The sequence below is a fragment of the Lytechinus variegatus genome, chromosome 11 (assembly GCF_018143015.1).
Source record: "Lytechinus variegatus isolate NC3 chromosome 11, Lvar_3.0, whole genome shotgun sequence".
In the NCBI taxonomy this organism is placed as follows: Eukaryota; Metazoa; Echinodermata; class Echinoidea; order Temnopleuroida; family Toxopneustidae; genus Lytechinus; species Lytechinus variegatus.
Window position 1 is genome coordinate 34,377,454 of NC_054750.1, and position 25,791 is coordinate 34,403,244.

General features: G+C 35.7%; 1 protein-coding gene across 1 annotated transcript in view; it reads left to right on the forward strand.

Moving 5' to 3' along the window:
- LOC121423892 overlaps positions 1-19,330 on the forward strand; it is a 28,060-nt gene extending 8,730 nt beyond the window's left edge. The window contains exons 4-10 of the mRNA XM_041619422.1: positions 244-476; positions 4,426-4,579; positions 9,424-9,515; positions 9,898-10,144; positions 12,522-12,791; positions 17,528-17,682; positions 18,120-19,330. Of these exons, the coding sequence (XP_041475356.1) occupies positions 244-476; positions 4,426-4,579; positions 9,424-9,515; positions 9,898-10,144; positions 12,522-12,791; positions 17,528-17,682; positions 18,120-19,118 (2,150 nt within the window). The 3' untranslated portion in view covers positions 19,119-19,330. The remainder of the gene's footprint in view (positions 1-243; positions 477-4,425; positions 4,580-9,423; positions 9,516-9,897; positions 10,145-12,521; positions 12,792-17,527; positions 17,683-18,119) is intronic.
- Positions 19,331-25,791: the final 6,461 nt, after the last annotated feature.

The window sequence follows — 25,791 nt, forward strand, 5'->3', positions numbered from 1 at the left end:
GGAATTGCTTCCCTCTTCCTCAGTAAAACTCTCCCTGAAATTTGAAAGTTTGCTCTGCGGCAATTTTGGCATTTGTGGAAGCATTTATTACAACACCACACAATTGAGAATCCCTTTAGATACATGTAAATTTATGTGCAAACATTTTGAATCCGATTTGAGTGATCATCATGTTGAAGATTGTAACTGAGAAAGGTCTAAAATTCATGTGGCAATGAATCTTGTGTTCTATTTTCTTTACAGTTGGGCCACCGACTATCCAGTCTACATACATCGACTCCACCAACATAACTATTGTTATACGAGGTGGTCAAACGCCACTGTATTATGATGATCAGGAGCGCAAATGTCGAGGAGAATCGTGGGAAGGGGACAAAACTCCAATCTTCATGGGTATGAGTGCAGCAAAAGATGGTGTCAATTGCAGTTACAGTCTGACCAATGAAGACGGATCGAAAGCCAAGCACGATAAAAAGGTATTTCAACATTGAAATTTGACTAATGTCTTAATAATTATACCCTCACATTTTTCGCATGTGTCAGATACTGTTTTACCAGTTAGCAGACCATGACCCGGAGGAGACAAAGGATTGTGGGGCACTGCATTGTCTGTGAACAATGCTGTGCCCCCCCCAATGCTTTGTCTCCTCTGGGTCACGGTCCGCCAATGTGTGTTACCATGGTAGCAGTATATTATGGCCCAAAACCCAGGGAAATCTTTTCTGATCAAACCACTTCAGTTTTTTACCAGTGCTCATGAAATTTGGGACAAACATTGGTCTTTGGGTATTTGTCTTGCAACACCCATTTTCCATTTTTTTTTGGGGGGGGACGCTGTGTTGTTATTTTCGTAGGAAAAAAATTAATAAAAATGGTAATCCAAGGATAAGTTATAGAATCATTAGTTATGACCTTTTTGTTTTATACTTGTGGTTCTGTTCTTGACTTGAAGGAAAAAAATCAGTTTCCAGATGGATTTATAGGGCATAATGGTAAAGCAAAATTCATTTCCTTTCAAGCACAAGATTTCAGTTTATTGAGAAAAATCATTTCTATATGTCTCTATTTCATAAAACTTACACAAATATGGTCATTAGATCAATGTAATTTCAGGTAACTTTTTTTTTCAATCATTTTGTTTAAAACCATTGTGAGATAAACCCTATAACTTATCCTTGGATTACCATTTTAATTATTTTTTTCCTATGAAAATAACAACACAGCTTCCCCCCCCAAAAAAAAAAATGTTTCAATGTTTTTTGTATTGGTCTGCAAGAGCAGTGTGCATTTTAAATTGTGTGCAGCTTGAGCACCGCGATTAGTGAGTGCACCACACATTTTATTATGTAATACCCTTCTTTTTTTTATCACAGAATACAATTTTTCATTCCCAGTAGGTTGGCAGTACATGTACAAGTATTGTACTGTATTTCTTGTCTTCAACTTTTTAGGAGCAAAGGGAATTTCCCCTTGTTGAGATGGAGTATTAACACCATACTCCTTTAAGATGATTATCCATTTATCATTTTTTTTTTGCAATATTGGAAGTGAAACTTGATTTGAGAGACAACTCTGAACTCTTGAACATTATTTTCAAATAACCGCATGATAATCACAAGTAACCAGCTGCACACGATGTGATTGTTATATCATCAACAGGCTGTTAAAACTGTATTTCTCAATTTTTTAGAAATTGAGGACAGCTTAGAAGCATGCTTTTGTAGAAATAAAATACCAAGTTTGTCACGCTGTCAAGGTAATTAAGCTTAAACATGCATCAATATATTGTGCCATCTATCTCGAAATAATCTATTCCGAGGTACATTGTTATTACTATTACCCCAGCTTTAGCTCAAGCTGCCTTCCAGTGCCCAGTGCATTTCAAGGAATTAATCCTGCTGGGTACCCATTCACCTCACATTGGTTGAGTCATTTGAGTGCAGCACAATGTAGGTAAATTGCTTGCTGAAGGAAAACACGCTATGGCTGGGATTCGAACCTACGTCCCTTTGAGAGACAAGAGTCGTAACCACTAGACCATAATGCCCCCACTGGAAAAAGTGAAAACCCCTGCAACCTACTTTATTCAGTATGTCGTGTACAGTGTATATGCCATAAAATACCATAGTTATCATGCAGTCTAGATAGCTATACTTTATAGTGGCAGTCCCTACAACCTTCTATTATTCATGTCATAGAAAATACAAATTTGTCCATTGTTTTGCTTGTCAAATGTTTTGTTATTCAATTTCAATTCAATCTTTTATTGCAACCCTACTGTATATGGTTGGATTATGTACAGATAAAAATGGTTGACAATATACATTTGATATATAACAAAGATTGATAATTTTTTGTTATTTAAAATGAGGGAACATGATATTGAAAAGTGCATGTACATGTATAAACTAAACATCTAAAGTAAGGATATTATTATGTACATTGAAATGATATACATTTTTAAAAAGGAAAACACGTACACACACAAGCATAAAATCAATCTTATATTGCATGCCCATAATAGCGCCATTAAATATCCAAACACGATCAAGAATTTGAAATAAAATATAAATTATCATTGCTAAGTCTATACATGTAAGCACCAGAAAATGAAACTATTTTTTTTTATACCTGTTGGCTCTACACTTTGGCAAATTAAGATCATTGGTTTTCCTATCATAAAGTGTGTATCTGATTTCCCATTCTGCCAGTATTAAAGAGACAGTTATGCTTGTGGCTGGGATGTTGCATTTAAAAAAAAACACTTTACATAAAGACAAAGCTTTCTTCAAAGGTCGTATAAATATTCAAGGTTGATAAAAGAAATTGCATCATCGTATGACCTAGAGTTATGATTTTCAGTGCTCTCTTCTGTATTGACTCTAACCTATCAGACTGTTCATTCCTTTATTTCCTCTATGTGGGCTGTGACATCTCATGTATGCATGTTTCTGTATTTTTTTTTCAATCGAAATCATAAGATGAATACGCCTGTATATATGCATTTATATTCAAGGACAGATATAATGCAGGCTACAATTTACACATATTGAACTGTCCTAGACCTTAACTTCGTAATTGAACGAGAGGGTACAAACGTGTTGCTGCCTTAGTGTAGATTTCTTTTACATGACTTTCTCAGTTCAACTCAAGTGGTATTATGTACAACCAAAATTTTGACTTTATCAACCCTTTCTACAATGTTTCCTGTAATTGTAATGTTAGGTAACTTGTTCTTTCGTAAAACAAATTATTATTTCATTTTGAGGTACAAGGTTTTAATAGCCCATCGACGAAGGCTACTTAATCTTTGTATTCTATTGCTTGAAAGAGAATTAGTGGATATAACCACCAATGAGGAAATGGTTTTGTACATGACCTAGAAAAAGTATAATCCTGTTTAGTTTTAACGGAGAATGTAAAATTTATGATAGGTTATGATAGGTAGACTTACAGGTTTTTTTTTTAGTTTCTTTTAATTCTGTGCAAGAATGCATAGAATAAAGCATATTACATACATGTTTTAAAGTTGTCAGGGAGAGATAGTCTTTTCATTTGCACTTCTATTCATATAATGATATGTATCATGTGTAACAACTAAAGATTCTGTAATTCTTTGGCTACAATATTATGCATTTACATGTGTAGCAGTTATTTGTACATTAAATCAAGATATGATTTTTTTAAACATCTAAATGGAATTTTATCTCACAATTCCATTGTATACATTCGGCAGCCAAATTACTGAAATCTTGGCTTGCTTGCATGATTTACAAAACACATTATGTAAATTTCTAATTTTGGAAACAGAATAAAGATAATTACAGTAGCATGATACTGTTAAACTTTTGAGGATAATAAATTCTAAAAACTTGAACTACTACATTAATCAAAATTGGAAAGAAATTTTATGAAACTTACCAATCCTATTTAAGTTAACACATTGATATTAAAAAAATCATCCTTTTCGAAGATGCATAAGGGCTATTCCACGGTTACTCACGTTACATTTGGAGACACCTTGACTCATACTTGGAGCTGTAACTCCATTATTATTGATAGGAACTAAACATCTCCGTATCACAACAAAGTACACAGTCTGACTATCCTTTGTATAAAAACAAAACTTGGGAAATTCTATTATGCTCCTGGCAAATCTTTGGAATGTGTCGGTTACTCACGTTACAGATTTGTCCCAACCTGTGGAATTGCCCATAAATAACATTAAAATCATGAAGCAATGTAAAGTGAGAGGCTGGTAAAAAGTATTGCACGGACAGACATAGTGAGAATTACGTGTACTACTAAAACAAATAATTCCTTGGACTTTCCTATGAGCGAAACAATTTGTTATGGATTGTAGCAATTAAGATGCATTAATTTAGTTGGTATTACTTTTCTTTTCTGTATATTTTTATCTTCAAGAATTTCTTTAAACAGCTTGGTAGTTCGGATGGAAGACTAAGTCTCTTTCTCCATAGACTCAAACCATTTTCCAACTACAGCATTGCAATATGGTGCGAGCTGAACAAACACACAAGCCAAAGTACAGTGTATAATTTCACAACGAAAGAGGATGGTAAGAAATTTTACATTATTATTGAAATTTGCCCCTCTTCCATGGACATGAAAATACACATCCTAACGATACTTTGTGTGGACTGTCATAAATATTGCCCATCCCACTTTTTCAAGGGGGTGGGAGATAAGTTGAGAATTCCAGCCCTGACAATACATATTGCTTGCAGTCATGTGCATTTTGATATGAAGTTTGAATTGTACATTCATGTAATATCAAGAGCAAAAGTCTGAATATAATGTACATTTTCCTTCGATCTGTTTAATCCCCGCTATTCAACAGTTTTCTGCTAGAAAATTTCGATTCGAAATGCTTCAAATCTCTTTGAAAAAGCTAAATGTTTGACAATTTTTATTATGACGCAGATAGAGCAGAGCAGCAGGAAGTGTTGCAAGTTGATCATTATTAGAGGCAATCCCGGGGGGGCCACTTATATTGACGAGTGGATACCATGCGCGACCAAAAAAACACGTAAAAAGGATGTCCTTTTCACGATAGGGCACGTTGCGTACGTAACATGATAAGGGTGTCAAAAACACAAAAATAATGAGAAAAGGGTATCTATTTCGCTAGGAAAATTACGTGTTTAGGGTCGAATTTACGGGGATGATAAAACAAAATTAAAATGTTTCATAAAGGATGTCCTTTTTGCCCCAACAATCCGTGTTTAGGGTCCTATTTGCGCGAGGTGTAGAAGGTGTGGTCCGTACTAAATCAAGTAAGGTAAAGTTGACGACCGAAGGACCCGTAACAATAAAACATTCCTGTACTTGTTTAGGGGTTCATTTCAGGGAATATTTGCCAAGAATATCGTTTTGTCTCCAATACTTGTTAAGGGTAGGGCTTCACACGCCAATACTTGTTAAGAGGTGCATTTTCAGAATATTTAAATTACGTGTTTAGGGTGCTTTTCGAGACCCCATGGTCGCGCATGGTATCCACTCGTGAATGGAAGTGGCCCCCCCGGGGAGGCAATAAAGACTGATGGTGAATCTTAATATATTATAACATATCTTGCCTGTTCTATCTTTTTAGTAAATAATTTTAACTCCCCTCAAGAGCTAAATTTTTCCCTTGGAAGAATATTTCTTTCACCGCTGTGAGCTTTGGGTAAAATGTAATCCCGTGGAGAAAATATAACTCCTTTGGGGAAATGAAGAATTAGTAAACCTCAAGGTAGGGTGTGTAGGTTTTCTAAATTCTATTGTGCTGCAGTCGCACCAACGAAATTGACTCCAATCCAACCATAAGCAGTCCTTCACGATTATTATTTCGTGGAGCTCAATAAATCGCTCCCCTTATTTTTTTGAGGAGCTCAATTGAGCTGCTTAGAATCGCTCTCCGTGAGGAGCTCAAATTAATTCATTACAATACATGTATGATAAATTGTAGATTTTTCTATATGTAACAGCTGTGTTAGCTATTAATCTGTGGTGAAACTAGGCCTGGGTCACGTCAATACATTTACAAGATGTCGTACGTAGTCCCACATGTAGACTTCCATGGTGTTGCCACGAAAATCTACATATGGGACTACATGGGACTGCAATATTTACCGGATTAAATTAAAATCAGAGTCGGGAAAGAGATGAATATTCTTAATTTTTCTGATAGATTTCAACTAAATCAAAGTAATTTCAAGGAATTATGGAAAAAAGAAGGCCATTTTATGGATTTAAAGATGTGAAATGTGAAATTCTTGCAATTTTTTTTTTTTTTTGAGGAGCGTGATTTTTTGCTCTTCTTATTTAAGGAGCGCGGTAGGAGCGCCAGTGCGATCGCGCTCCTCAAAAATGAAGGTCTGCATTAGTGTGTCAAAAGTTACAAATGACATAATTTTAGTTCAATCGGTCTGGGCTTTGTAACACAGGTTTGCAATCAATACCAATGACCAGTCAAAATCATCATTGCATGTCCACTCTGTTTAAAATACTGACCGGGAGTCGATCAGTGCAGCTCTTTCATATTTGCAATTCAGCGCAAACCTTTGTGTTATGGAGCTCTGGGGCCCGTTTCTCAACACCGTCATAAGTCTAACTTCTTGACTAAATCGGAGATAGTTAGCTACTTGTCCGCTAACCGTTTCACGAAGCCCTCTTTACCAAGATCGTGTACAACAACCTCACTAAATATTTATGACACCTCCGAACCTGTCACAACTTCTTTCTTAATGAATTAGTGGCACCATGTGGGTAGACTATGACATGCAAAAGTGCCTAGAAATGAGAAAATTATAATCTTACGTAATCAATCAAAGATGTTGAAATTACATCAAAAAACAAGTTGGATAATGCATTCTATGATCATTGTAATACAAAGAATCTACAAAAACTGTTAGTAATACTCCACAAAACCATTCGAGTAAAATAATTTATTTGATAAAGATTCTACCACGTCAGGCCATCCATAAATGGACTCGTATTTGTCGTTTTCAGACCCCTATTAACATTTTGATAAATTCTAGCTCTAATTATTTGTCAAATACTAAGTTTCAGTATCTAAGATTTAAAAGAAAATTGCTAAACTATATTTTGATGATGTTTGGAATCGTAAAATACCGTATAATTATCATCATTTTACAACGAAAACCATTTTGGTTTTACTTTCGTAAACTATTAAAATTGGATACCCGGGGGTACCCATCTCAATGTCCACCTGTGATTTTTTAGTCACGAGATCAATTATTCATAATTCCATTTTCTCAGCAATTGAATGCTCAAGTCTTCATGGTCTAAGTATGTATGGTGTATAATATACCTGTGCTATTATTCTTCAAAGATGAAATTCCCAATTCATCACAATATTTGCAATTTTGTTATAATTTTTCTTTTTGAAAATTATGCTTTTTTGTGACAAAGGCTACGTCTCGTCTGCTCGTTTTACCGATAATATCGACATCAAAGTATTTTAGTTAGGAAGCCTTTCGAGAAACGGGTTTAGTAAGATTGGAACCAACTCCGTGGTTGGTGGATAAAGATATGACTAACTTGTCCAGGGGGGTGTTTCACAAAGATTTAAGTAGGACTTAAGTCGCACTTAAATGCCGACGCGTACAAGATATGCAACGCGCGATCTTATTGATAGATACGCAGTAGTGCGCGTCCTCATGACATGATCTGACTAATGCGGCCAAGCCTTTCATACCGTACGCAACCCGGTATTTAAGTGCGACTCTAAGTCATACTTAAATCTTTGTGAAACACCCCCCAGGTGTTGAGAAACGGGCCCCAGGAGACTGTTTGGCCAAGGTGACTGTTGGACAAGATGGAACTTTTTCAAAATGAAAACCAATTACCCTTTTTAATTCTATGACGAAAAACAATGAAAATATTGGACCAGAGTCAGTATTATACAGTGCTAATATGGATTTCATTGTCCCAGAAAAAACGAAACCGAGATTTAGCGATCATTTATCATTACTTAATCATAAATAAAATAGACAAATGACCTACCATTTTAAAGCTGAGAATCTCCTCATTCATCTGATATTACTTAGATTATTTCTTATTCACGCATGAGTGAGCAAAAACAATTTGAAAAAAGGATACCAAAAACTCATTTGGCGGGGGGTATTTGGGTTTCAAAAAGAAACCCACATTTTTGAAAAGTTCAATATTTCCTCTTTAATTTGATACCTAAATCACAGAAAATGATCAAGAAATAACAAAGTTCTGGTCATTTGAAATAAGGCTTGAATTTCAATAATTTCATAAAATGAAGAGGTTCTCCAGGCTGGCTTTCAAACTCACTCGACACTCTGTTTTGTTGACGATCAGCCATGCATTAAAACTTTTGTTCACCATGCGAAAGCTTCTGTGGGAAACCGGTGAAAACACGTTTATCTCATGAAATTATGGAAATACAAGCCTTATTTCAAATGGCCAGAACTTTTTTATTTCTTGACCATTTTCTGTAATTTAGGCACCAAATTAAAGAGCAGATATTGAACTTTTCAGAAATGTGGTTTTCTTTTTGAAACCCAGATACCCCCCGCCAAATGAGTTTTTGGTATCTATTCTTCAAATTGTTTTTGCTCACTCATGCGTGAATAAGAAATAACCTTAGTAATATCAGATGAAAGAGGAGATTCTCAGCTTTAAATTGGTAGGTCATTTTTCTATTCTATTTATGATTAAGTTATGAAAAATGATCGCTAAATCTCGGTTTCGTTTATTCTGGGACACACTGTAGAGTGATAATATGGATTTCATTTTCCAATCAAAGTATTTTGAATTATGTGCAATATCTGTGATCTGGCAAGGGTTGGGGTACCGACTTGCATGTACTTGTTTGAGAATCCATATTTGAACATTTTCATTCTGACAGGAGGACCAGTTCTCATTGTTAAAACTTCTTTTATACTGATCATTCATTATGGCTGCATATGATTTATTGCTGCTGTGAGCATGATGGCATTCTTTTAAGGTTTCTTGATAGTAATGCAATTACCATGCCTTCCATAGTGATACACATTCTATGTGTCAGGTGGTTTTAAACAACCAGTATGTTTATCATGTGGTTGTGCTTAACATAATTTCTTTGTATTGGGTTTTGTTGTTCTTATTGTTATTAAGTTTGTCTTTTGTAATACTGTATGTACTGCCATAATACAAACATTGTATTTCTCATTTTAAATTGTCTTAATTTTTGTGCACATGTATTCATTATTGTAATGTGTTTATTTTGATACACATTAATGTAAATTTATTTTGTTTATTCTTATGCACATACATTCATTTCTATGCACATACTAATTGTAAATATATTCATTAAAGTTAAACTCTCATTCTTCTGATCAGTAGAAGTTGATAAAATCTTGTCTTATCCTATTTTGCATTCTAAAGTTCCTTCGAGTGGCCCGACTATTGTGAAAAGAAGTTCTAGTGGACTAGGATGTGACAACCCGGACATGAGAAATATCACTTTCACCATCCAGGTATGAAGTATGCAGAGGTCAAGGGTCGCATATTAAGGGTTAAAGATCATATCCACTTAAACTAGCATTACACTGAATGCTAGTTCTTTTTTGTATTCTTATCTGAGAAATGTGAAATATTTCAATTTTCTCCGGCCACTATATTGAATATGGTTTGACTCATTGAAGAGGTGATTTTTTTTTCTGATTTCATTTATGGTTTATGATAGATGTCATTTAATGAAATACAAAAGAGATAAGAATGTACATTATGTAAGTTATTGATACTCACATTTTCATATTTTGTTAACTTGTGCAACTAACGAGCATTCGAATCACAATATAAATTGAAGTTGTGAATCACACCCTTACTTCTGCTTGGTCCTTTATCTTCCTCCCCCAGCCTCCGCCAGTGGATGACCGACATGGAATACTCCTGTACTACGACATCTGCTACCGAGCTGTCTCCAGCAACCAAGATGAAAAGTGGAACTGCGAGGTCCTGGAACTCCCGTCGCCTCCTCCGGACTTCAAGGAAGTAACCAAAGAGAATATCTCAAGGTGGGACGCTTACGAGGTCAAGGTCTTTGCTAATAACTCTGTTGGCGGCAGGTCTAGCTCGGTTTACCAGTTTGAGGTCTTGAAGGCCAGTGAGTAATATTCTTTGGCCAGTATTCTGTACTCGGATTTGATTTAAAGTTTTTAAACATTGGTTCTAATGTTTTAAGTATGGAGAGCCGATTGGTACAAAAATGTCTTAACAGTACAACTATGTCATGTTCAATTTAACAGCTCAATTGACACGCAATCATAATGGTCTCATTATAACTAAAGTTGTTTTCTTTATAATTAGAATATGGAGGAAAAGCACAGTAAACATAAGACACATAAAATGTAAAAATTTTTTTACATTTTCAGTTTCTCATTCGTTAAGAACGGAATTAGAGCATGGTCTAAGTTACGCTGGACTTCAAAATACAGGCCTTTTTTTTCCTTCGAGATGGGGGAATATCTTCATTTCTCTTATACAGAATACTACACGCAAATTTAAAGAGAAATTCCAGTAGTTGTAGTAAACGCTGATTTCATGAGAAAGTCTGTAAAACCAGGCTTAATTGTCAGAAAATCATCGAGGATCTAGATCTGGTACAGTTACATAAACTGAACTTTGTGAAATCTTGAAATCTACGCTAAAAAACGTTCACACTGAAGATCACCAACACAGATAGGCACACGTGGGACAGTGTATTATTATTGCTGTAATAAAGACCCGACGGAAGTGACCGAATCCACGCTTATTTTGCTTATTTCTCAGCAATTACACGATTTTTCCCAGAATCCTTTGGCACATATTTTTTATTCATACAAACAGACACTTGGGTGGTCATTATATTAGATTCTGTAAAAAGTCATTTTGAGATCGTTACCAAAACTGGAATTTATCTTTAAGTCAGGGGGCTATAATTCAACTACAACTATGGAAAGCCAGCAACAACAATATTTAAAATGCATGTTTTCTCAAAATGTTTTCCAGATGATGATGCATACTCATACATTCATTGCTGTCTTTATTATTTGGTGCGTTCCCCTTTGGTTGTAAAGGAAATTTTGCAGATTTTGGTATAAAAAAATTATGACAATGATGGATTTCCATTCCGTTGAGATTGATCGGATCAATCGCAACTCTTTGTAAGACAGGGTACTGATTACCCATTCTTGTACTCTATTAGATATCCCAAATTTGTTCTGTTTAACATCGTGCAGTGCATTTCCTATCTACCACTTTATAATCAAATTTTGAAAAAAAGAAGAGAAAGACAAAAAAAAATAGCTGCTTGGAATAACAATGAGTATTTTAGTCTACAAAGATCTGGGGCCTGTTGCAGAAAGAGTTGCGTTTAAAGGCAGGTCAAAATACCTAGCGCAAGTCCCCAAAATTGGTGCTTCATTGACAGAAAATCAAGTTGCGCAAGATTTTTGAGTTGCGTTTGATCTCAACTCTTTCTGCTGCGGATCCCTGGGCCCTGTCTTACAAGAGTTGTGATTGATCCGATCAAATACAATTATGGAAAGGCAGCAACTGTAACATATAAACTGTATGCTTGTTCAAAATATTTTCTAGATATGCTGTATATTCATACATGCATCGTTTGCTTCTGTGTACTCCTCTTTTGTGTACATGTATTTCAGTTCTTAAATTGATTACATGTCACCAATGACTCTTGCCTTTGATGCCCTTATGACACGGGTCAATGCCCTTTTCATTGGCTTTGGAGATTTGTCGTGCACTTTAAAGACAAATTATTTTTAAGCAGATGCTGTATTTCAAAGGTCAAGTCCACCTCAGAAAAATGTTGATTTGAATCGGTAGAGAAAAATCAGACAAGCACAATGCTGAAAATTTCATCAAAATCGGATGTAAAATAAGAAAGTTATGGCATTTCAAAGTTTCGCTAATTTTTAACAAAATAGTTATTATGAACGAGCCAGTTACTTCCAAATGAGAGAGTCAATGATGTCACTCACTATTTCTTTTGTTTTTTATTGTTTGAATTATACAATATTTCAATTTTTAAGAATTTGATGATTAGGACCTCCTTGCCTGAAACACAAAATAATGGAATTCCACGTGTTCAGGGAGGAATGAAACTTCATTTCACATGATAATGACGAGAAAATCAAAATATTTCATAGAATAAATACAAAAGGAATAGTGAGTGATGTCATCAGTTCCCTCATTTGCATACTGACCGAGATGTGCATATAACTGTTGTGTGAAATGAAGCGAAACTTCATTTCACATAAAATGTCAAAACTTTCTCATTTTACATCTGATTTTGATGAATTTTTCAGTGTTATGATTGTTGAATTTTTCTCTTTTTATTCAATCAAGTTTTTGTTGGGGTGGACTTGTCCTTTAAAATGTCCTCTGCAGAGAAGTGAAATTTCCTTGAAAATATTGACATTAATGAATCTGGAGCTGCTTACTGAATTTATCCACCAATTTTGAATCAAATTCATTCTCAGAGCAAGCGGAGTCGAGGCCCCTGAACCTAACCACTACAGAACTGGAGCCTGGTGTCTGGCTCTTAAACTGGGATCACCCATGGTCTATTCACACCCGTGATTGTATTGTATACTATGATGTATCGGCCGAGGAAAAGTCATTGGGTACGACAAACACCACATCCTTCCGACTTGATACTAGAGTAACGGGCGCTGTGTACGCTGCCACCATTACTCCAATGATACATAATGGGAGTGCGCCACCATTCAAAGGGTTGCAAGTTTCAACAGGTAATTGTTCTACTAATGATGATGATTGTATTGATGATGATTATGATGGTGATGATGATGATGGCATCATGGTGATGATGATGATGATGATGAAGTCGCTATGTGATTTACATAGTTTGAAAGAATGAAGAGAAAAAACCCCTGTTTTAGAGTAGCAAATTTGTACAAGTAGTTAATAATTGATATGTCTAAGTTGTATTTTTCTCACAGTTTTTCTGTACTAGCGTATTCTGGGCCCTGTTGCATGAAATATACCACTTGCCATTTAATGGTTACCATCATTGATTCCTTGATATTGATTGGCTGTCGGGTATTATGACCATGCCATTGAATGGCAAGGTAATGTGATAGAACTGTTTATGCAATGAGGCCCTGGGTTTTTCTCTATTTAACCAAGGTTGTTAGTGACATTGTTTATAGAAAATTCGGGTGCATTCTTTGCTTTTGATAAGCTGATAAGTACCGTCACCATGGTAATTGAGCATAAAAGACAAACTTCATGAGCACTTTCGAGGAATGCAAAGTGCTGACACTTTTCTGTTCCAAATTGTAGGAGTTGTATAAATTGGTTCATGATTTGATTGTTATCATTTCAAATTTGATATACAGATGATGATGAAATAGGATGGTTTCAATAGAATTTTCACTGTTTGTTCATTTCAATGTGACCAGATTTTCTTCTTTGTCACTCTCAAATCAGACCTTATTGAACCAAACCAAAATTTGTGGAACATTATCATAAATAGTTAAATAACATAATAACCAATGAAAATTTTGCTTGCATATTTAAAGTAGTAATGATAATAATGATGGTATATTTACCCTGGGTAGCCACTTCAGTTCTGAATACGATTCTCCCAACAGTCCCTGTTATTATTATTACCCAAGCTTTAGCTAAGCTACATAGGCACTCATGCATTCAAGGAATTTCTTCCTACTGGATACCCATTCACATCACCTGGGTTGAGTGCAGCACAATGTGGGTAAATTTCTTGCTGAAGGAAAACATGCCATTGCTAGGAATTGAACCCCCATCTCTCAAATTGAAAGACGAGAGTCATACTACCACTAGACCAAGAGGTCCTCACATGAATGAATTTTGTACATTAAAGAATGATCAAAGCTCTGACAGCTCCAATGTAGTACCCATGATTTTGGTCTTTTTTCAATTGATATGTGGTCTACAAATAATATTAATCTTTTATACAGTGCGTATCAAAAAAAAGTTTACACGTAGAAAAACCCTGTAAAATTATATATTTGAAATATCCTGAAGTTTTTTCACATTTTAACATTGGTACAGATCCATTTATGCAAATGACGATATAACTGTCGAAAAATATTTCCGCTTGAATGAGCAGCACTTACTTTTGAAAAGTTAGTGAAAAATGATTTGCGCAGAACTTTGTAATAGTTATGCGAATAAAAGTAGACCTTAATCATGATTAACACGTAGAATTTAGCTAGTAAGTTGATTTGAAGATATCTTTTAGCTTTTTAAACTTGTTTCCTTGCCCAAAACACTTCGAAGAGTGCATTGCGCCCCACCCCACTCCCCCACACACCGAGGCCATCGTGACGATATGTGCTTTACACTCTGGCTGTGATTTACATGAAATGGCTTACAGGCTTGATTTTCATTTTGTTAATCATTCTCAAGCTTGGGAAAAGTGTGGAGAAACAAGAATTAAATGAAACATGAAATGTAAACACCCTTTAAATGATAAAAACTTAGTGAAAAAATGCTGGAGATGTGTGATAAAAATTTTGTTCAGATTAAGTTATGTCCTCAGATCCAGCTGACACAAAAAGGGTAAAGGCTGTGCTTACTAAATGTTGAACTTTCAATTTGGGTGGCAAATTTTTACAAAATGCTTGAATGAATCCGTTTTATTTAAATTGACTAAAAGTGCAAGGGAAATGTATGAGAAATGTTTCGCAGGGTAAGTTTGATTTCGCCCTTTCCCCTTGACACTGCGTGAAAACGACCATTTCTGCGCAAACAGAATTCTGTGAGCTTTACAAAAATGGACCGTGCTCACTCTAGTGTAACATTCTGTCAAAACTTTTACTTTCATCGGATAAATGAGACCCATACCCAATATTATATATGATAAAATTACCCGCTTGATGTATATTTTTTAATTCCCAGGGCTTTTTCAAAGTGTAAACTTTTTTTTGATACGCACTGTATAGCGCTTAATGTATTGGAACGACGGGTCTAAGCGCTTTCAGTAGTAGTGCGCATACTCTTTCCATGATGTGACTAATGTGGTCATGCATTTTATGTCACGCGCAACGAGACATTTGACATAGTCATACTTCAAGGTAAAAGACAGTAGTTGCAGCAAACAATTATTTCATGAAAAAGTCTTTAAATCAAGGGGCGGTATTCTGAGGTCATTTTATCTTTAAAATATTTTATCTCTTAAAATGAAATTGGTATTCTGAGACATTTTATCTCTCATATAAAATGTAAAATTTTATCTTGCGTATCTATGATGATACGCAACAGAGCAGTGGCTGCGTAGACATACCCATGGCGTATCTGGCCATTTGCAAGGCGGGTGATGTGCTTGTGCCCAAGTTACTTTGAAGAAAAAATGAAATAAACTTAAAAGAGGGTAGGGTCTATTTTATCCCCGCGACATTGATTTTGTCAATATTTCTAGGTGAATTAACTCCAAATGTTGGCATGGAAATAAAAAAATGGTATATTCATTGAGAACAACACCTTAAAGTTATTCCTGTACAATCAGGAAGCATTTCATAAGACATTTCTTGACTATATTGTCTTTGAAATGATGCTTAAAAAGATGTGATGCGCATACTCTTCAGAAAAAAGATGAGGTATTGCCATTTTTGTCTCACCTGCATAGCAGAGTGAGACTATAGGCGCCGCTTTTCCGACAGCATAACTTAGAAAGTATATGGACCTAGTTCATGAAACTTGGCCATAAGGTTAATCAAGTATTACTGAACATCCTGCCTGAGTTTCATGTCAGATGACCAAGGTCAAAGGTCATTTAGGGTCATTGAACTTAGACCATGTTGGGGGAATCAACATCAAAATCTTAACCTAAGTTTAAGTTTTTGAAATGTCATCATAACTTAGAAAATATATGGACCTAGTTCATAAAACTTGGACATAAGGTCAATCAAGTATCACTGAACATCCTGCATGAGTTTCTCGTCACATGATCAAGGTCAAAGGTCATTTAGGGTCAATGAACTTTGGCCGAATTGGGGGTATCTGTTGTATTACCATCATAACTTTGTAAGTTTATGGATCTGATTCATGAAACTTGGACATAATAGTAATCAAGTATCACTTAATATCCTGTGCAAGTTTCAGGTCACATGATCAAGGTCAAAGGTCATTTAGGGTCAATGAACTTTGGCCATAATAGGGTATCAGTTGAATTACCATCATAACTTTGAAAGTTTATGGATCTGACTCATGAAACTTGGACATAAGAGTAATTAACTATCACTGAACATCCTGTGTGAGTTTCAGGTCACATGATTAAGGTCAAAGGTCATTTAAGGTCAATGAACTTTTGCCACGTTGGGGGTATTTGTTGAATTACCATATCTCTGTAAGTGTATTGGTCTAGTTCATAAAGCGTGGAAATAAGAGTAACCAATTATCACTGAACATCTTGTGCAAGTTATAGTAGTTTTCAAAGTCAACACTGCTGCTAAATTGAATCTTGTGATGCAGGTGAGACGGCCAGAGGCATTCTACTTGTTTTTAAAAAGAAATCTCTGTAAAGACGCGCAAGCGTATTGAATTCAACAAATTGACACAATCTCATCCCTTCGCCACACCTAGCGTAATGGATTTCCATTGGTTGAGTGATATGAGAGAGCTAACAAAGTGCGTTTCTAATTGAATATTGATTAAAAAATAGGTGTGTCTTACAGAGATAAAATGAAGATGAAATTGTTCTCAGAATACCAATTCGGAGAGATTTTACGGGTATTTTATCTCACTGATTTTAACGGAGATAAAATATTTTATTTTATCTGAGATAAAATGGATCTCAGAATACCATCCAAGGTTAATTGCCACAATATTATAGATTTAGATCTGGTACATTGAAATAAATTTATCTTTGTGAAATCATGAAATTTTAGCTGAAAACTGGCAATTCTGTTGATCACTATCACAGGAACGCATATGCGGGACAGTGTATTAATATTGCTCGGAAAAAGACCCAACATGGAATTCCCTGCTTATTTAGCTCATTTCTGAACAATTTTGCACTTCCTTCCACTTGGCACATATTTTTTATCAATACATGCAAACACTTGGGTGGTAATTTTATCGGATCCTATTCGAACTCATTTTGAGTTCGTTACGAAAACTGGTATTTATCTGTAACTCTTTGTGAAACACCCACAGATATTTTTATTGCTGTTTGGTTTAATCTACACCTGGTCCAATAGCGTTCTAGTTCCCACTAATAATATCTTCTTTTTAACTTTATCATTTTGAAAATTTGTTTCATTAACCGTATAGACTAGGGTGTTGCAAGAAACTTGCAATCAATTGCTACTTAATTGATGGTATCCTTATCAATCATATGTCTAACAATCACAAGTTTGCAGTCAGTCACTGTTCTGCTTCTGGTATCAACAAATATATATCTATTCCCAGTGGATAATAGATATATTAGACCAAATGGAAAGGAGATGACCAATATGCAATTTATGATTTTCTCTTCCTGCAGAGGTGATGACCAGTAAGACCCCTAGAGCTCTGATTATTGTCCTTTCGGTGTTGCTCTCAATCTTCATCCTCTTGTTGATAGGATGTGCCTATCTCTGTGTTCAACATGGACCTCGATGGACTCAGTCATTTGATATCAGCAATAATTCAGTTCTTGTAAGATTTTTCTCCTCTTTGTTTTCAATTCAGTCAATTACTGTTACCATGGAAACATGATAAATTCCAAATGAACCAGTCTTTTTTTACAATAGGAGGTGGGCGGGAATAAGTTAAAGGTAAACCATGAAATACAATTGTATAAAAAAGTAGTATCAATAATGTGATGATGATGATGTTGATGTTGATGATGATGATGATGATGATAATGGTAAAGATGATGTGATCATGATTATTATGATCATTATTATCTTGATGATGATGATGATCATCATCATTGTCATCATTGGGGATGATGAGAATGATGATGGTCTATGATGGTACTGATGATAAAGTTATTGGATAATCAATTATAAATTAAGTTTTTCAAATTTTGCATTCCAGTAGGTTCTGAGAATTGAAATTTTGAACCATTAATGTCTATATCTTCAATGCAGAAAACAGCCTTTGCCATGGGAGATGTTCGGCCAAGGATTCCAGAGACAGAAGAATTTGATTCCATAGTAGGTGTCCCCCCTCCTCCTTTCGTTGACGATGATGGTGAGGATGGCGATGACGAGATGGAGACTGTTGCCTTCATCGAGACACCTCCTGCCGGCAGGGCTGGTGGAGATGCAGTACCATGCCCACCCATCCCAGATCAATCTCCGCCTCTATCATCAAAGGGCTCCCTCTCGGATGAATGCAATCCTATGGTTGCCATGGAAATGGATGATGGAGAGGAACCAGTTTCATCCGCCTCGTTATTGTGCCGAATAGATGGCGGATCCAGGGAGGTTGTAGCGGGATTGCTGCAGCGCTGCGGTAGCAGTATGGACACCAGCTGCAGTGAGGACAGCTTAGAGCCTCCTCCTCGGCACCCTTCCCCCACAGACTCTGGCTATGTGCAGTCTCCTCCTCCTGTGATGCAGCAGACCAGTTACCAAACCAAGCCTGCAGGAGACGATGGCTACTTCAGGTTTGATGCCTTCACAAACAATCCCGGCACGGTCTTGATAGGTAACGGTAAGCATAACCCTGGTGACGGTGACAACAACAGAAACTGCAATGCCATGGTGATGTCGTCTAAGCCTAAGTATACAGACAGTGGATACGTGGCGGGGACGTGTACTCCCGCTCCCTCTTCTTCAATGTATCCAGAGACGACTCCCTTCCCTGACAAGCTTATGATGCTGAAAGCCATCGGGAAGCAGCCATCCTTCGACTCTGACGACATGGCTACCTCGGGTAGTCTGTCCCCATCGGACTCAGAAATAGGCGATGGAGTGGGGTCGTACACCAAGCTCTCGCACCCGAACACCCCCTTATCGCCAAGAAACAATACTTCGCCGGGGGATACCGTTTGGGATTTGGAAAAAGATCTAATTTCTATTCAGGATCTCCTGCATCAGCTTAATGATCAAGTGCAGCATCCTGGCCTATCTAATGTTGGTTAAAACTTGTTCTAATGTTAGATAACTCTTATTTGTACACATGTATAAACCTGTGTGTTGGCTCAGTTGGTAGAGCATCCGCCTCACAACGGGGAGGTTGGAAGTTCAAACCCCAGCCGCATCAGCTCAAAAAGACGTTTAAAGATGGGAGTTGCTGCTATCTTGTTTGGCGTTCAACGATTAAATGGAAATAGCCTCGTCGATCTGGCGCTGCACAGCGGCTGCCAGGCTCACGGTCAGTTGGGCAAAGCAAATTTTCGGAGTATGTCTATTTCCAACAATAAAATATGGATTTTAAGGAAATATGGAAAGGCTGCTTGAGCTACTGTAACAGCCGAGGTAATAATATCCAAGTCCTTTGGAAGTGCATAGAGACGTTATTCATAATGTGTTATGAACACATACAAGAACTGACTATTATTTTCATCATTATATTCATCATGTAAATATTTTTTTCATGGCAAAATTTTCATTACTTTGTTTACTACATGGATATTTAATTATAATTCTTATATTCCTTTGCTATATTTATTTGTTTATCTTTAAAATGTCCAAGTCTAGAATGGCAAGTATTCCTTTTCTTTATTGAAAATTCTTTCTCATAGTTTGACCTTGCAATACCTAATATATTAGATGGCAATGTTTAGTAAAAGTTTGCAATATTTAACACCATAAAAAGGACATGTACAGTAAGTAGTAATGTAGATGATTTGATTTTCAAGTACATTTTTCCTAAACCATGAAAAAATTGAAATGTAGTTGAAATAAAGTATTATTACCATAGATAAAAGATTGGTAGTTATAGCTTAAGCATACACATGGGTACATATATTTTTACATGCTAATATAGCTTATTCAGTTAGCCTGAATAATTTTTTAACAGCTGATTTCCGTCAGAAATATAAAAACAATCACTTTTAATCTATATGACTTTCACACCATAGTGAAATATAGTTTTTATTTCATACATATCAACACTCCTGGCAACATTAATATCCAATTCACAACTGGACATTATACATGTAGTTAAACAAAAGTGGAATGGACATTATTTTTGCCTGGCAATTGGAGACTCTTCTGATAGAAATCTTGGACATGTTTGACAAGTGCAGTGATTTCTTACATGTATATACAGGAAAAATTGAATTTACAGGCAAGTCTTTCTCTTTCCATTGTCTGGGGACTGAAAAAAAAATGTTTCAATTTTTGTGAAAGACAACTTGGAAGATGTAATTACACATGCTTTGCAAAATGGCATTAAAATCTGCTTCAACTTGGAAAAGGTTGACTTGTGCAGACTTGACTGAATATGAATTATTGGAAATCTTTCCCACAATAACTCATTCGTGCAGTAAATGATATAATTTTTAGACCTAATTTTCTCAATATACTTTTTTTTCTGTTTCCGTTTACATTGTACTGTAATATCCATTTATGGAAATCTTTGAAAGGTTACATGTATGTAAAATTTGTGAAATCAGTTTTTGTTTCTGTAAGAACATCATGTAGGTTAGAATATTTATCACAAGCAATTGATCAATAGGATAAATTAATTTACTAACAAAATTGGTGCATGTTATTCAACACAGGGTCATTCAATATTTCAGTACTTGATGGGGAATGTTGCTATTAAGAAAAGGAGGTGGAGTTACAATTTTGAACCCTCTTTTTGGACATATTACTATTGATATTTAACCAAAGAATTGCCAATTTAGTTTGCCTTATGAATAAAGATTTCTTTGAATTTCTGTTTTTTCCTCACAAACAGTGGCGGACCGTGACCCGGAGGAGACAAAGCATTGGAGGGGCACAGCATTGTTCACAAACAATATAGTGCCCTTCCAATGCTCCTCCGGGTCACGGTCCGTTACTGCTCACAAACTTCAATTCTTGTTTTTGTGACTTTAATTCATCCCTTTCAAAATGAAAATCGAAATATGCTTTCACTTGTTTGTCATCATGACATATTCGTTAGTTTAAATTCCTTTGGAAATTTTGGGTGCCTTGGATAAAGTGGCCATGATATTTATATTAGGTTATTGACTCAGGATAATGTATGTTGTGAGACAGTATATTTAAAAGGTTGATGCAACGGGGCTTGCCTTTTTTTGTAATCTTCTTGTGTTGGTTGGAGTTTTATAAAAGCCCAATACCTGTGAAACATTGATGTGCAAATGAAGAAAGGTCAGTTCCAATTGCACATCCGGGCCCCGTCTTAAAAAGAGTTACAATTGATCCAGTCAATCATAACTTCCTGGAAATCAGTGTCATAATTTTTTCTGCAGGAAATTTGAAAAATGTCCTTAGTAGACGAAGGAGAACACACCAAATTGTCACAAAATCAGTGAATTTATGGATATACACTTATACATGTATCTAGAATTTTTTTAACAAACGTGCATTTTATATGTTGACTTTGCTGGCTTTCATTAGTTGCCATTGATCAGATCAATCGCAACTCTTTGTAAGACGGGCTTCTGACTCCCTCTATGTAGGATTTCTCTTTGTTTTAATGTACAATGTAGTTCTTATTAAATTTACAATGCTCTCAAATGATGATGAGGGGCACTTACATTGACGAGTGGATACCATGCGCGACCCCAGAAACGCGTAAAAAGGATGTCTTTTTTTAAGATCGGGCACGTTACGTACGTAATGTAATAAGGGTGTCAAAAACACTAAAATAATGAAAAAAAGGTAGGGGAAGGCGGGGTAAGTTGTGACAGTTTTTGCTTTTTGCATGTTAGAATTGATATGATTAATAATCTTGTCGAAATAAGTACCTTGCCTTGAAATTTAATTCTTCTGAAATATTTTCCACCTATATATAACTTTCTATCCCCACACTGAAAGTCGTGACCTTTGAAAAAAATGATGTCAAATGGCTCAACTTGCCCCATATATGGGGTAAGTTTGAGCCACCTTCTGGGATAAGTTGAGCCACAAGAACTATGTACAAAATGTATGGGGGAGAACCAGCATGTCAATTTTTTGTTTAAAGTCTTTTCACTTGCTAATTCTCTATAGATACTAACATCCTGTAAAAGGAAAAGAGCAGTCATGTAAATTTGCTCATTTCAGCCTGCATTTCAATAGATTTTTATGGTTTGTTTGTTTTTTAAGATACATTACCATAGGAATTACCATGGCTCAACTTGCCCCATGCTGTTTGGCTCAACTTACCCCAGTCCGAACTTAGTGGGATAATTTTGTATGCATACATCATATAAAAGACTATGACAAGAATGAAGATCCATACCTGGACTAATAATGTTGTTATCATGTATTTATTATATTTAAAGACGTGTGGGTTTATAAAGCACTTATCTATTTCGCACTCATTTTTACTTTTTTGGCTGAAATTCATATTTTTCCCTCTAAAAAACTACTTTTTGTTTCAAAGTTGGAAACAACAACGTGGTGGGGTTAGGGGTTATGCTATGGGTCATCAATACATGACACCACCACAATGTCTGACTCATTCATTATTGGTCTGGGGCTGGTGGCTCAACTTACCCCGCCTTCCCCTACCTATTTCACTAGGAAAGCTACATGCTAGGTTCAGATATGCGAGGGTGTAAAAAAATGATACTAAAATGTTTTATAAAGGATATACTTTTTGCCCCAATAGTCAACACTACGTGTTTAGAGTACGATTTACTCGAGGTGTGGGAAGTGGGGCCATACTAAACCCAATGATGTAGGTAAGGGTAAAACCCACAACCAACGTCTGTGACAATTAAAATATCGCTGTACTTGTTTGTGGTTCAATTCAGGGAATTCGTGCCAAGAGCACAGTTTTCTTTCTATACTTGTTACGGGTAGGGTTTCACACGCCAATACTCGTTAAGGGATGCATTTTCAGGATACAGAAAATACTTGTGTAGGGTGCTTTTCGAGACTCCATGGTCGCGCATGGTATCCACTCGTCAATGGAAGTGGTCCCCCCGGCAGTGAAATACATGTAAGAATGGGGAAATATGGAGGTTGCATATACAAATAGGTGGAGTCTAGTACAAATAAAGAGACTTCAAGTATAGATTACAGATATTAGATAACAAGTTTTGATGCTTGTTTAGAAGTAGTTGGACAAACTCCAGTAATGATTTTGTGCACAAACTTAATGAGTTTAACCATAACCCCGTTTTATGCAGGACCAGATAGTACTGTTCTATTTACCATGCTAGCCCACGATTCTAAAACTTAGTGTGAAACTGAAGTGGGCTAAGCCTAACCCTGGGAAATTGGTGGGGCTAAGACCCCCACCCCTCTTAGCCCCACCAATTTCCTGGGGTTAAAGAAAATATGTGCAGTGTGAAAAGCATGTTAAATTTACATAAAAGTCCACAGAGAGTGTCTGGACACCAAATTATGATATTTAGACTTTTTCTTGACTTAGAGCACGAGGTATTTCGAATTTCATGCATGCATTATGCCTAAATTGGTATAATCAATAGAATCTTTTTTTCTTCAAAAATCAACAATGCAATTTTCATGCCATGGACAACATGCATGCCAGTTTTCAGGAGGATAGCACACTCGACATCAAGATCATGGGGGGGAGCTAGGAGACCACTCTCCGGCTTTATAAACTATCACATTAACCCCACCTAGTGAGGGTTAAAATCAAACAGCTTACATGTATACTTTACAAGTTGCTAAGATTTTATTGTTAAATGATATTGCAGTACACTGTAGTAATACATTTTTGTACCCTTTACCAAGGCTAAATACAGTCTTTAATTCATCTCAATTTTTTATTGAAATTTTTGGTAGTTAGGTCTGCAGGACTATATTCATATTGTTACCTACCGTTCGAACTCTATATCACATTAATTACAAGCAAACTGATGAATTCTCTCTATGTTCAGCTTGTTTTGTTTAGCTAAATAATCTTATTACATGTAGCTGTGTTCAATTAGATAGAAGTACACTGTATTCATTGCAATACATTTATATCAGGAAGTATACAAACTTATGTGAGCAGGGATTTTTTAAAATACAATATTTGACAATTTCATATACATTGTATGTAATGTATTTCTTTAAAGGACAAATTGATCCAGGGGGAGGGTTGATATGTCCTGAAGATGAGCAAATAAAAAAAGAGCTTGTTCTGATAGGCCCGTATTGTGAAGTCGGGTTTAAGTTAAACTCAGGTTTAAAGTTGTGGTTTAAGTATGGGAAGCCAAAAGAATCAAATTTGTTATTAAGTTATTTGTTTCTTATATGTTTACTGTGCTCTTTCCTGATTCATCGATGGTGAAGCCAATAATTTTTTCATACTTCCTAGACAATTATAAATGATTTAAGAGCCAAATGAACTGAAGTATGATGTCTCTACTGTTAGTGATTTATGTGACAATTGGCTCGCCATACTTAAACCACATCTTTAAACCCCAGTCTAAGTTAAACCCGACTTCAGAATACGGGCCATAGTATTTACTGCTCGATCCTGAAATATGTGTGACAAGATAAAATGGGAGAGGCATTACTTGCTCTTAAAAGCGTTTCATGACATTTGTTCTGTAAATTCCACACACCAATGGAATTACCAACTTCAACCCTGGATTTCTTACTATACCCTATACAAACCTGCCAACCTTCTACAACCAAAAAAAGTATTCTTAAAAGGAAAAAAGGTATTTTTTGACAAAAAAAGAGAGTATTTCTAAAAATTTGGCTCAACGTAACAATCGCCAGCCTGGTTGAAAGTTGTGGTTTAACTATGGAGAGCAAATTGGGGCACAAATCCCTAAGAGTACACATCCAATTTACTAACTCATATGACACCCAAATTGTCTGGGAATGATAACTGAAGTATTTTTCTTCATTATGAAAGCAAAAGGAAACAAAATAGTAAACATAAGAAATATAAACAGAATTTTTGGCTTCCCATAATTTTAGTACAGAGATAGACCATGGTCTAAGTTAATAGACCATGGTTTAAGTTAAACCTGACTTCGGAATATAGGCCATTGTGATTCAATAAAAATCAAGTATTTCATATGTTAAAATGCAAAAAGGAAAAATGAGTGTGACATCAATTCTCTTATATCACCTGTGCGTACATACGTTTTGTGAACACAAGCATAACTTTAGAGTGTCACATATTTATTTCTCATCCAATAGTTTTAGATGAAATTTTCAGTATAGTGTTTGTTCAATTTCTCTCCACTCATTTAAATCCACTTTGTGTAAGGGAGGAATTTAAGTTCAAATTAATTGCCTTCCAAAAAGGGGTTATTTTCAGCCTTGCAGTTGCATGCGCATGTTGTCTACCCATAAGGTTGTTAATATACTGTAGCTATATACTTTGACTCTATTTGACTGATGCAAACTGTAGTTTTCTTCAAGCAGTTTTATGACAGTACATGCATGCAATACCGTATTCATATGTAATTGCAAATAATGTTCAGATATGCTTACCCTTCAACATTCCAATGTGTATTTGTGTATGCTGTTAAAGCACTTTTTATGGCCTGTATTCACACAATTAGAACATGTAATTGTTCATTTCTACCACTAATATGAGGCATTATGTACGTGTATCAGTAAATGTTACCCCATTTTTTTATTATGGACTTACATGTAACAGTATGTATATATGTATTATTAACTATTTTTCAAGATATTTACAAATGGTATTATTGTCTTCACTTTACACTGCACAAAT